Here is a 13434-nt window from a genome sequence, read left to right on the forward strand (position 1 = left end):
CCTTTTCCCAATCTTGCTTGCCTTCTTAAACCTTAAAGATCACTGAATCTTTACAGTTTAAAAAAAAACACAATGTTCAGGATTGAACTCTTAATCCCTGCATGTGTATTAATAAATAGGTTTCAGTATAATCCAAAAGACTGCTTTTTGGAAGAGGAGTTCTCCATAGAAGTTACGGGCCATTCGGCCCATCCAGTCAGTGTCAGCCTTTACCCTCCATGTGAGCAGATAATTCCAATCACATTTCCCTGCCCTGTTCCCAAATCCCTTCAACCCCTTTCCGTTCATCTGCCTGTCCAGCCTAATCCTGAATGTTGAAATATTTTCTCCCTCAGGCAGTAACCCCGGAAGTGAATCCCACAGCCACATGACTCTCTGTGTGAAGAAGTTTCCCCATCCCTCGGTTCCTAATCTCTTGCATTTAATCATGTATCTTTCTTGACCCCTCACCTGTTTGAAATGGTCTGATTCTATCCTTTCATGTTTCACTTCAGTCAGATTGCCACATAATTCATGTTTGCTAATGAAGAAAACCCAAATGTTTAAGTATTTCTCCATATTTCTATTTCCTCCCAACAGGCAGCATCCACGTAAATCTTTATTGAGCCCTTTCTAAAGGCTCAGTATCTTTACTATAGTGTGGAGCCCAATGCACAATGCTCTAACTGAGGTCTTATTGTTTTGTAAAGGCTCATCATTTTCATTTGGCTTCGATATTCTAAACTTTGAACTCCATCAGCTTTTTTAAATGACCTGATCAACCCCTGTGTTCTGATGAAAGATCACTGACCTGAAATGTTAACTCTGCTTCTCTCTCAACAAATGCTGCCAGACCTGCTGAGTTTTTCCAGCATTCTGTTTTTATTATCAACCCCTGGTACTGCTTTTAATGTCCTGTGGTCCTGTATTTCCCCAAATCCAACTGCCCTGCAACAGCACTACCGAGTCTACTGATGTTCTATTTACCAAAATGCATCATCTCACACTTATTGACATTGAATTCTATTTGCCACTTGTTAACCCCATTCTTGCATCATCTTGACATTCCCCTTGCATCTTCCTTTGGTCTTCTAAAGAATTAACTACATCTCCTATTTTGGTATTAGGTCTACCATCTAGAAGGACAAGCAGCAGATGCATGGGAACACCACCACGTGCATTTTCCTCTCCAAGCCACACACCATTCTGACTTGGAACTATATCGCCATTCCTTCACTGTCTCTGCATCAAAAATCTTGAACTCCATTCCTAACAGCACTGTGTGTGTACCTACATCACATGGACTGCAACGGTTCAAGAAGGTGGCTCAACATCACCTTCTTGAGGGCAATTAGGGATGGGCAATAAATACTGGCTTGGCCAACGACGTCCACGACTTTCAAATCCATTCTGTGAGGGAAACAATGGAGGGAATTTTATGTGGGCGATGGGGATCTCAGCCACCGGCTGGAAAGCCAGCAAGTGCCCCACCTAGCCTCCTTTGGGGAAAGCCTTTTGCATTATGTGTCAATTAGGCAGTTAAGTGGACAGCTGCGGACCTTTTCCAGCATTAAGGACCCCAACGTTGGAAGTTCCATCTGCCTTTACTGAGCGGAGGCAGTGGCTGCTGCTAGTCATGCACCCCACCCCCAAATTGTTACTTTGCCCAATGTTCTCTCTGCCTGCAGTTATAGTGAACCGTATAATCAGGCAAAAAATATTTTGGAAAATTCCTATTTGATCCCTGCCTTAGTTGCTGGAAACTCAATCCAGCAGTGGTTGGGCCTACTGCTCTGCTGATAATACTGTGTCATTTTACAATCTTTTTCGCGTCATGTTTTCCAGCTGGTGTTATAATTGTGGGCAATCTCAATAGCCTTAGTCGGACCAGCACTGCCATTCCTGTCGACTCCCATCAGATTGGAGCTGCGGTGGGGATTGTCATCCTTCTTCTGATTGTCCTTTTCCTGCTCGTGCTCTTTATAATGTACCGCCGGAAACAAAAGGGGAAAGAGACCAACATGGCGGCCGTGACCTACTCACCTGCACTCAGAGTCATGAATGCGGATTATTCCATTTCAGGTGAGAAATTCCCAGTGCTAAGCTCCTGTGCCAAATCCTAATCAACCATTAATGTTCATTATAGAGCAGAAAAATGTTATTACATAGGCAACAGCAGTCACCCATTCAGCCCCTCAAGCCTGTTCAGTAATTCAATTAGATTATGGCTGATCTGTGTCTTAATCTACCTGCCTTGGTTCCAGATCTCTTAATACCCTTACCCCCAAAAAAATCTATTAATCTCTTTCTGAAATTTTCTACTGAGCCCCAGCCTCAACAGCTTTTTGAGGGAGAGAGTTCTAGATTTCCACTACCCTTTGTGTGAAGAAGTGCTTCCTGATGTCACCCCTGAACGGCCTGGCTCTAAATTTTAAGGTTCTGCCCCCTTGTTCTGGACTCTCCACCAAAGGAAATAGTTTCTCTCTAGCTACCCTATCAAATGCTTTAAGCATCTTAAACACCTCGATTACATCACCCCTTAATCTTCTCGACTCAAAGGAATGCAAACTGAGTCTATACAACATGTCCTCATAATTTAACCCTCGTCATCCAGGAATCATACTGATGAGTCTGTGCTGCACTCCCTCTGAGACCAATATATCCTCCTTGATGTGTGATGTCCAGAACTGAAAGCAAAATACTGCGGATGCTGAAAATTTGAAATAAAAACTGAAAGTGCTGCAAATACTCAGCAGGTCTGGCAGCATCAGGAGAGAGAAAGAAAGTTAGCGTTTCAGGTCGCTGACGTTTCATCAGATCTTCTGACCAATATTTATCTCTCCCTAAACACCACTAAAAACAGGTTACCTTGTCATTATCACATTGTTGTTTGTGGGAGCTTACTGTGCACAAATTGGCTGCCATGTTTCCTACTAAACTTCAAAAGTACTTCATTGGCTATAAAGTACTGTGGGATGTCCTGGGGCTGTGAAAGATGCTATAGAAATGCAAGTTTTTCTTTATTGACAGTGATGTAGTACACTTAACTAGTGATGATGGATATCTGTTTTGTAATAGCAAAGCAACAAAACAATTCAGAGACTTTATAAACTGTTACAGTTAACTCCCTGTCATTAATGTACCACTTCCCATTGGCAGTCTGTTTAATATTATAGAATCTTACAGCACAGAAGGAGACCAATCGGCCTATCGTACCTGTGCCAGCTCTTTGAAAGAGCTATTCAATTAGTCCCTCTCCCTCCTTTTTCCCCATAGCCCAACACTGTTTTTCCTTATCTAGTATTTATCTAATTTTTATCCAATTCCCTTTTGAAAGTTACCATTGCTTCCACTGCCCTTTCAGACAGCGCATTCCAGATCATCATAACTGACTGCATTATAATAAAGTCCTCCTCATCTCACATCTGGTTCTTTTGCCAATTACCTTAAATCTGTGTCTTCTGGTTATCGACCCTGCTGCCAGTGGAAACAGTTTCTCCTTATTTACTCAATCAAAAGCCTTCATGATTTTGAACACCTCTGTTAAATCTCCCCTTAAGCTTCTTTGCTCCAAGGAGAACAATCCCAGCTTCTCCAGTCTCTCCACAAAACTGAAGTCCATCATTGTGGTGCCAATTCTACTCAATCTCCTCTACAAAATAGGGGGCATCACACCTCAGCCTGACCCTATCCAGGTGAAAGAAAGAATGACTTGCATTTCTATAGCGCCTTTCACAACCTCCGGACATCCCAAAGCACTTTATAGCCAGTGAAGCACTTTTGAAGTTAGTCACTGTTGTAATGTAGGAAATAATTATAATAAAAATAAGAAAGAAACAAAAATAAGGTATGGGTGCTTGCAGCTGGCATTGTGGATGAAGATGACCACAGTCATTTTTTGTCTTCCTAATCCAGGGGCACTGAGGCCATATACAGTCCCCCTGAGATCAGCTAATTCATTTCAGAGTGGGAATTGATGGGGAGCACAGAGATCTTGGAGGATTGTAGGGATGGAGGAAGACTTAAATATGACTTACTACAACATAAATGTACTGGCGCATCAGAAAGTTCTATTTGAAGAGAGGCTTAGAAATAAATGCAAATTGCGACGGTGCTTAGAAGTTGGCGGTCCGCCTGCGCCGATGAACCCCGCATGGTGGCTCATTTAAATGGAGGGGGGCGGGATGGCCACCCCCGATGACATCGAGAGGGCAGCCGCTCCATCCCCGGCAATGCACAGGCACCGGAGCCTTTTTTAAAGGGCTTCAAACCCTAAGAAGAAATTTGAATTTTTACAAGAACGTTATTGTACATGGTCTTTAAAAAATTAAGTAAACGCTGGAGGGCCCTTTCCCACTGCCCCCCACCCCCCAATGTTTGTTTTTGGGCCACCGAACCAAAATAAACTTTATTCTCAACCTGAACTCCCCCACCCCACCCCCCACACCGACCAACCTCATGACCTTTGTCCTTCAACCCCTTCCCACCATCTCGTCAGCCAATACAAAGTGTTTTTCCCATTCACCCCCCTCCCGCCCTGAAAATTTCACTCTTCCCCCACCACCCCACCAGTGTCCCGCCTGGGCTCCCCAAACGGGGATCTAAAGGTGCGGGACTTCCGGCCTCCAGCCGGAATATTGGTATGGGACGGAAGCCCAGTCCAGGTAAGTTCATTTGAATTAATTTTACTGCACAAATTAAGGCTCTGCCACCATGCGGCAGGGCCTTCTCAGTGTCAGGGGTCAAGGCGGGCCTCTCCCGGAAGAATTTTCTGGGCCCCACCCCCGTCACGACCCCCACGTTAGAGAGCTCGTAATATTCAGCTCATTGTCTCCTCAGATAGAATTTTCTGATGCACAAAGCATTAATGTCGCATCAAGTTGTATTTCATTTCATTTCTAAATCCTCCTTCAGCCCCCAAGATCTCCTCAGTCCTCCAATTCTGGCCTCTTGCTCATCCCCGATTTTCATCACTCTACCGTTACTGGTCGTGGTCTTCAGCTGACGTGGCCCTAAACTCTGGAACTCTCTCCCTAAAACTCTATACATCACTCTACTGCTTTTTAGATGCTCCTTAAAACTTACCCATTTGATCAAGCTGCTGGTCACCTGTTCCAATATCTCTTTATGTGGCTTGGTGTCAAATTTTGTTTTGATAATCACTTCTGTGAGATGCTTTGGGACATTTTACTGTGTTAAAAGTGCTATAAAAATGCAAGTTGTTGCTCTTTTGCGGTCTGAGGGTAGCACATCAAAATGGTCTAATTCATACTCTTAGTCGATTCAGAGAACAGGTTATAAGCAGAATTACAAACGTGAGGGTACTTTCTGACTCTTATTGACTGTCTTTCTATAGAGAATATACCACAAGGTAATACTGGGAATGGAAACAGTCATTATTTCTCCAACCCAAGCTACCACACTTTAGCGCAATGTGGGAGTCCACCTCACACCAGCAACTGTCAACGGAGCACATCTGGAAAGGTAAGATATATTCACCGTAAACTAAGTTATAATAGTCGCGGTTTCAGTTACAATTGGGTGACAGCTACTAACAATTCCTAACAATTGTCAATCTGCCAATAGCAATTAGCCGCAGAAATGAGAGTAACTAAGGCTTTGTGGCCTCAAAGAAACAGGCCTGTTTAAACAGTAATCAACTTTTTAGTAGCAGTACGAGCATTGCGTGTTACAGAGAGGTTCATAGTATTTATGGCAAAAGAGCACAGGAGTGGGACTAATTGGATAGTTGTACCAAAGAGCTACCACAGGTACAATGGGTCGAATGGCTTCCAGTGCTGTATCATTCTATAGTTTACAGCACAGAAATAGACCATTCACCCTAACTTATCCATGCTGGTGTTTGTGCTCCACACAAGCTTTCTGTCACCGCTATTCATTTCACCCTATCAACATATCCTTCTACTCCTTTCTCCCTCATTTGTTTATTTAGCTTCCCCTTAAATGTATCTATGTTATTTGCCTCACCCACTCCCTGTGGTAGCGAGTTCCACATTTGCTCCACCCTCTGAGTAAAGAAGTTTCTCCTGAATTTTCTATTGGCTTTATTAGTGTCTATCTTATATTTTTGACCCCTCACGTTGGTCTTCCCCAATCGGATAACATGGGGCAATGCTCCTGTTATCACTAAAAAAAAAACCTCGGTGTTATCTGACTTGTTATGACAATGTTAAGCTGATCAGTTTCCAAAATGTCGAGAAGTTAACGATGGTTACAGCCAGCATAGATTCAGAAAGTTTACTTCATAGCTTTATACTGAAGGTTTTCGGTGATGGTATCACAATTGTATGGGGCAAGCTTGATGGACTAGAGGGACCTTTCCTGTCTGTATTTAAACAGGTAGAAAATCAATATCTGTAGACCCATGACTTTTTTTGTAAGTTTCTTCAGCTGCATCAGTCTCAGCTGATCCTGGCAATAGGCACATCTAACTTACTACATTTTAAGCAACCCTCAGTTCAATAGGAGCACAAGTCACTGGATTTGGGGACTCCAGCATCTTACTTTGGAGTCAGCTGCGCCTCACTAGCTAACATGCTCACTTACCTCTGAGTCAGAAGGTTGTGGGTTCAAGCCCCACTCCAGACACCTGAGCACAGTATCTCGGCTGATACTCTAAGTGCAGTACTGAGGGTGTGCTGCACTGTTGGAGGTGCTGTCTTTTTGGATGAGACATTAAACCAAGGCCCTGTCTGCCCTCTCAGACGGGCATAAAAGATCTCATTGCACTATTTTGAAGAAGAGCAAGGCACTTCTCCCTGGTGTTCTGTGCCAATATTTATCCCTCAATCAATATCACTTAAAAACAGATCATCTGGTCATTATCACATTGTTGTTTGTGGGAGCTTGCTGTGCGAAAATTGGCTGCTGCATTTCCCACAGCAGTGACCATGTTCCAAAAGCAATTATTTTATTTTATTTATTTTTATTTAGAGATACAACACTGAAATAGGCCCTTCGGCCCACCGAGTCTGTGCCGATCAAGAACCATCCATTTATACTAACCCTGCAGTAATCCCATATTCCCTACCACCTACCTACACTAGGGGCAATTTACAATGGCCAATTTACCTATCACCTGCAAGTCTTTGGTGGTGGGAGGAAACCAGAGCACCCGGTGGAAACCCACATGGTCACAGGGAGAACTTGCAAACTCCGCACAGGCAGTACCCAGAATTGAACCCGGGTCCCTGGAGCTACGAGGCTGTGGTGCTAACCACTGCGCCACTGTAATTGATTGTAAAGCGCTTTGGGATATCCTGAGGACATGAAAGGTGCTATTTAAATGTAAGTTCTTTACTTCCTCCTTTTAATAAATGCGAAGAAGCTTCGAGCACCTTCAGTGAGTGCGCACATGGTAGGCTGCAGATTGCAATGCTAATTATGGCCTGGACACAAGGGACCTGCCCCCTCCATCCATCATCAAATAATCCATGCAATTTAAAGCCACAAACTCAACAAAAAATGGCAAATAGATGTGTAGTCTCTGTGGCTATTGAAACGATAACTTAATAGTGAATGATATTAAGATCAGAATAAATTCTTCTGCTGACCTATTGTAATTACTCATTTTCAAATCAACAGACAAAAAACAATCAACTATTTGTGAACATCAAAAATCTCAAGAGTCAAGGAAAGCAAGGTCCAGTTATGGACTACACAGCAACGCTCCCTGCAGATTGGAAGCAAAGTGGCTACCCGAATGATTTAGGTATTCTGATTTTTAAGTATTTCTTTGCTAATGTAAGCAGGAAGGAAATGAATGGTGCATGTAATGACTCTCAGATTTGGTTGGGGAAGAACAGATTGGATATTAACAGGGGCGAGTTATGTAGGCAGGGGAGAAGCAGATTTTGGACAGGAAACCCAGAAGTCTGGCTTTCCCCATATGCTATGGAATTTTCCATCATGGGCAACCTTTAGCTCTGATGCATTCCCCGCCTGGAAGTCCTCCTGATTGACAGCTTGGATTCCATTTGGGTAAGAGGACTCTAGAGCAGGGTGCAGGATGGAGTACATTGGATCCCTGACCCCGTTTCTAGGTAGATGGGTGGGGGTGGGGGGGGGGGGCGGGGGGGTTGGGAGTCCAATTCCCAACCACAGGGGTCTTTGTGTGGGGGATTGGAGGGTTCTGATGGTGGGGTAGCTCGGGTGCCCAGCGAGAAGCACTTTTGTTCCTCCAGACCCACAAGCAGTGCTGTAAAGGAACTTGCCTTCTCCCTGAAGCTGACAGCGTCTCCATTCAGCTGCCGGATTTAATTAGGCCTGGGAAATAGAGCAGCCTGTAAAGCAGGTTAAATCAGTGGCTGCCAGCCTCATTACCATATTTAAACCCACCTCCTGGGAGTGGATTGGCTGCCTGCCCCTTGTCCCACCTCTGTAAAACCCAAAGGTTGGCAGGTTGGAGCAGGCTTCCCAATAAGCTTGGAATTTTTCCTGATTCTAACATTTACAGCGATCACAATGAGATCTCCTTCGTCGAGACATAATCTGATATCAAGCTGTTACATAGGAATGAGAGGAGACCATTTAGCTCTTTCTTTGTTCTGCCATTCAATTAGCTCATGGCTGACCTGTGTCTTAACTCCATTTACCCATCTTTGGTTTTGTAACCATTAAGTCCTTACCTAGCAAAAATCTATCATTCTCCCTTCTGAAATTTTCAATTGACCCCCAACCTCAACAGCTTTTGGGGAGAGGGTTCCAGATTTCCACTACATTTTTTGTGAAGAAGTGCTTCCTGACATCACCCCTGAACGGCCTGGCTCTAATTTTAAGGTTATGCCGCCTTGTTCTGGACTCTCCCACCAGAGAAAATATTTTCTCTCTACCCTTTAATCACCTTAAACACCTTGATTAGATTACCCCTTAATCTCCTATCCTCAAGGAAAAAGAAGCCTACTCTGTGCAGCCTGTCCTCATAATTTAATCCTTTTGCCCAGTAACATTCTGGTGAATCTGCGCTGCACCCCCTCCAAGGCCAATATATCGTGGCAGAGGTGCGGTGCCCAGAAATGAAGGCAGTTACTCCAGATGATCCATATTCTACCTCAGCTGCTAAGTAATTAGTGCCCATAAACATATTGTGCTTTTATTTGCTTACAGGTGGCGCTTTCGGTATTGACAGAGGATATGTTGGAAAATCTCTCAAAGGTACATTTTTAAATGTGTTCTCTGCTCTCAAAGCTTTCATCCTTTCAGATTCCAACTATGATAAACTCTGCTGGGCATTAGGCGAGAGTACTTCTGAAATAGCTAGCTTGCCTAATCGCACAATAGGAGAAAATGGGAGTAATTGGATAGCTCGTTCAAAGAATCAGCACAGGCACAGTGGGCTAAATGCACTCTTTCCTTCTGTACTGGATCATTCCATATAGGTTTAAAAGAATAAGCAAAATAAGTTGCGGAAAATCTTAAGTCTGGGATATTGAGAAATTGTGTATAAAATACCAAAAATTGAAGAGGGAAAGTGGAGAAAAGGAGTTGGGAAAAATGAGACCGCATAAACATTTTGAGTGTTATATTTAAAAATAATTTTTATTTTAGCAAAGTAATGCGAATAGAATAAAGCTATTCTTGACATTTGAGTGGAATTATTGCTGTAATGTTATGGGAGGATGTCTCAACATTACAGGGTGTACGAGCTACAATCCTAAGAAACTGTACAGCCCAAGGAACACAAGAATTCTGTGGAGCTGCCAGCAGTTAAAGAGTTAATGTGCTTTCCCTATGCAGCTGATTGTCCACAAGTGGCATGCCATCCGAATTAAATTGTGGCCGTCAGATGTATTCTTAAATTCAACCTGCTTTTTGATTTTGATGAATTATTTATTTTTAATTTCACAGATTTGGTGAAGAGTTCAGGCTGTAGTGCCAGCACCTGCTCACTCAACAGCACTGAGAATCCATATGCCACGATCAAGGATCCTCCAGTTCTTACATGCAAAAACTCAGAGTGCGGTTACGTTGAGATGAAGTCCCCAGCTCGCAGGGATTCACCGTATGCTGAGATTGGAAGCTCCACTTCAGCCAATAAAAATGTTTATGAAGTTGGTAGGTGTTTGGATAATCCTCATCCTTTTAGTAACAGCTTTGTGAAATATGTCTGACAATTAACTACATTTATCTTTCAAATTAACCATTCATCGTAAGACTACATGCAGAACAGTTCGCGCATTCCTATAGATACTGACGTGTAAAGAACCCGTGGGAATAGTGAGCAATGCCTATCCAGGCCTTTCTTGGTACCTCTCCTTGAACATGCTAAAATTCCTAACTGAGTGAAGCTTTGTATCCCTCTTTATACCATTTTTAAAATAAGCATACATTGTCTAGTTCTTGCTAAGGTTCTCTTTGTTGGACATTTTATGGCCTTTAAGTCATCAAACAGATTGATAAACACACACAACCATAAGAGCTGCATCCTGGTCAATATCCTGTTCCATTGTCTGTAGTTTCATTCCTCTCCAGTGTTAAAACAGTTGTCATTGTGATAAGATTTGCATCATACCATTTAAACCAATTCTGCCGACATTACCTGTTCTGTCTTCATCCTGTATTAAGACAATGTAAGCACACAGCTACATTCTTACAGTATGTGCACTTTTTTATTGTTGGGTGAAGTGTCAAGACGCAGAGTACAGAACAGCACCACAGTTGCTATGACAGACAGGTACCGAAAGTAGTATTAATTGGGGAAAATGGAAGAGAGTTTTTAAAAAACTGATCAGGAGCTTTCCAACAACAAAAACAGCAACAACTTGCATTTATATAGCATCTTTAATCTGGAAAACATTGAATGTGGATCAGATAAATGTCCCAAGGTGGATCACAGAAGCATTATCAGACAAAATTCTGTAAGTAAATATTAGGATAGATGACCAAAAGCTTGGTCAAAGAGGTAGGATTTGACGAGCATCTTACAGAAGGAGAGAGAGGTTTACGGAGAGAATTGCAGAGCATAGGCCCAAGCAGCTGAAGGCATGGCCGTCAATGGTGGAGCAATTAAATTTGGGGATGTGCTCAAGATGGTCTCCCTCTGTGATGTATGATTCTAAATTATAGAATAATACAGCACAGAAGGAGACCATTCAAGCCATTAAGTCTGTGCCGGCTCTTTCAAAGAGCTATCCATTTAGTTCCACTCCCCTGCTCTACTCCATATCCCTGCATTTTTTTCTTCCATGTATTTACCAAATTCCCTTTTGAAAGCTACTATTGAATCTGTTTCCACCACCTTTACAGGCAGTGCATTCCACATCCTAACCACTTGTTGCATAAAAAAAAGTTTTTCCCCAAAGTCGCCTCTGGTTCTTTAAATCTGTGCCCTTTGGTTACTGACTCTTAAACCATTAGAAACAGTTTCTCTCTATCTAAACCCTTCATGATTTTAAACACCTTCATAAAATCTCCTCTTAGCCTTCTCTGCTATAAGGAGAATGGTGTGACTTTCTATACTGTAGCATGTATGCTGAGGGTAAGATTTAATACACATAGCGATTAAATACAATGCTCTTGTATTGTAGAACCAACTGTAAGCATCATCCAAGGGATGTACTGCAACAACGCATCCTTGGGTCAGGACCCATACGATCTGCCCAAGAACAGTCACATTCCGTGCCATTACGACTTGCTTCCAGTCCGAAACAGTCCTTCACCATCACAGAAAATGGATGACAATGAATGAGTTAAATGGTACTAATTTACTACTTATGGACGGTCACGGTTGAACAGCTCTCTCGGGAGATGTCAGAAGAACACTGACCAATGTCTTGCCACCTCTTCCGGCCGTGCTTAGATGATGATTTAACTCCAGAGCTCAGCCGAGTTGCAGATAAAGAATGGGGAAATTTTGGAGGCCACCACACAACTAAAGCGATTCCCCCTTTTTAAAAGTCCTTCTTTTGTTTTATTATTCCAAGGTGTCTTTGAGGACTGACATTAAATCCAGTGTCGGGTATACTGACACAGGGAATTATTTGGGCATTCAAGGCTAAATATTAAACTGTGGCATTCACATTGTGAAAAAAATTGTCAGAGATTAATTTAATTGTCCAGTGCTTTCCAGAAAGAAGGTCCTTCTAAACGTGTCCACCATGTAATTCCTTAAATCCCACAAGTTTTTTTTTTAAATCATTCCATACATTACTAACATTTAATGGTACATATTGATCATTTCTTGAAGTAGGTGGCTTAGAAATATTTTAGTTCTTTATATTTTGCCTAGAATTTGGCTTAACTGAGGAAAAAGTGTGAAGAAAAACAATCAAACGATGATTGCAAGTGATGACAACAAATGGCACAAGTAATTGATGAATCCTTAAAGTTCAGTGATTAAACGGAGTTTAATGCAGTTCTTGAACGGAGATTTCCATCACGTTGTAGCCAGATCCCACATGCCTTTGAATCTGTGCAGCCGCAGCCATTTGCTGTTCCTATCTGCGAGCTTTTTGTAAAATAAAACTGATGCTGTGCTTAAGCTGGTCTTGTGCATCACAAATAAATTTGTAAAGAAAGCAGTGAGTTTGTTCCTTTAATAACTGTCTGCATTACAAAATGTGTTACTTATGATCTTTGCTCTTGTTTTTACATTTAATTCTCTGTTCAGATTAATGTTTCTGTACATTGGTTTCATCATTACAAGAGAGTATTTTTTGTTTGTTGTTAGGACCCTGCCTCAGCTTTCTGAGCCAGTATTATTAGTCTTGTTATTGTATAATAAATTGTACATAGGTGTAAAACCAGGTTAAACTGACTGACAAGTGGTAACTTGTTTAATGGACTTGTTTCAGTGCTGTATCTCTAAATAAATAAAAAAACTGTACAGTGGAAGATCCTGGCCCGTCTGTAACATTAATTTGTAAGTGCTGTTGCACTGTAGCCGTATATTGCATTGTGACATATTAAAGATACTGCCCCACAAAGACCACTTCTTTTACCTGAATGATAACCTTTTTCTCATGTTATTTATGTTCTTTTTTTCTATCAGTTTAAATCATAAATAAAATTGAAGTGTATTATTCTTATTCATTTACCCCAAATGAAAACCAGTACTAAATGTTTTCATCCCTCTTCTGCTCTTTAAGGTTTGTATCTGCTACTTTTTACGTATAGAGTGTTTGCCACCAGCTTTCCAATAAAAATTATTCTTGAAAGAGTATTCAGTCTAAGTCTCTATGGACAATTAACCCACTTGGCTCAGCCATTTCATTTTTATTTAATGAGGGTACAGATCAGCCATACAATAAAGGCCAACATGCCATTTGCCTTCCGAATAGCCTGCTGCACTTGTATGTTAACTTTGTGCACTCCTTGTATAGGAGTATATATTCCCTGCCAATACCATGAACTAAAACTTTAGCATTCAGTGTGCTCCCTGGTGGAAATGCTATACCTTTCCCCAGCAAAAGAGTTTGCATTTCTCCTGTATCCATA

The 13434-nt window shown here is 42.0% G+C and overlaps 1 protein-coding gene across 2 annotated transcripts in view; it reads left to right on the plus strand.

Moving 5' to 3' along the window:
- megf10 (multiple EGF-like-domains 10) overlaps positions 1-13129 on the plus strand; it is a 169484-nt gene extending 156355 nt beyond the window's left edge. For both annotated transcript variants that reach the window (XM_068030545.1, XM_068030547.1), the window contains exons 20-25: positions 1825-2061; positions 5336-5463; positions 7585-7711; positions 9106-9153; positions 9847-10053; positions 11526-13129. In XM_068030545.1, the coding sequence (XP_067886646.1) occupies positions 1825-2061; positions 5336-5463; positions 7585-7711; positions 9106-9153; positions 9847-10053; positions 11526-11686 (908 nt within the window). In that variant the 3' untranslated portion in view covers positions 11687-13129. The remainder of the gene's footprint in view (positions 1-1824; positions 2062-5335; positions 5464-7584; positions 7712-9105; positions 9154-9846; positions 10054-11525) is intronic.
- Positions 13130-13434: the final 305 nt, after the last annotated feature.

This window comes from Heterodontus francisci, chromosome 4, assembly GCF_036365525.1.
Source record: "Heterodontus francisci isolate sHetFra1 chromosome 4, sHetFra1.hap1, whole genome shotgun sequence".
Taxonomy (NCBI): Eukaryota; Metazoa; Chordata; class Chondrichthyes; order Heterodontiformes; family Heterodontidae; genus Heterodontus; species Heterodontus francisci.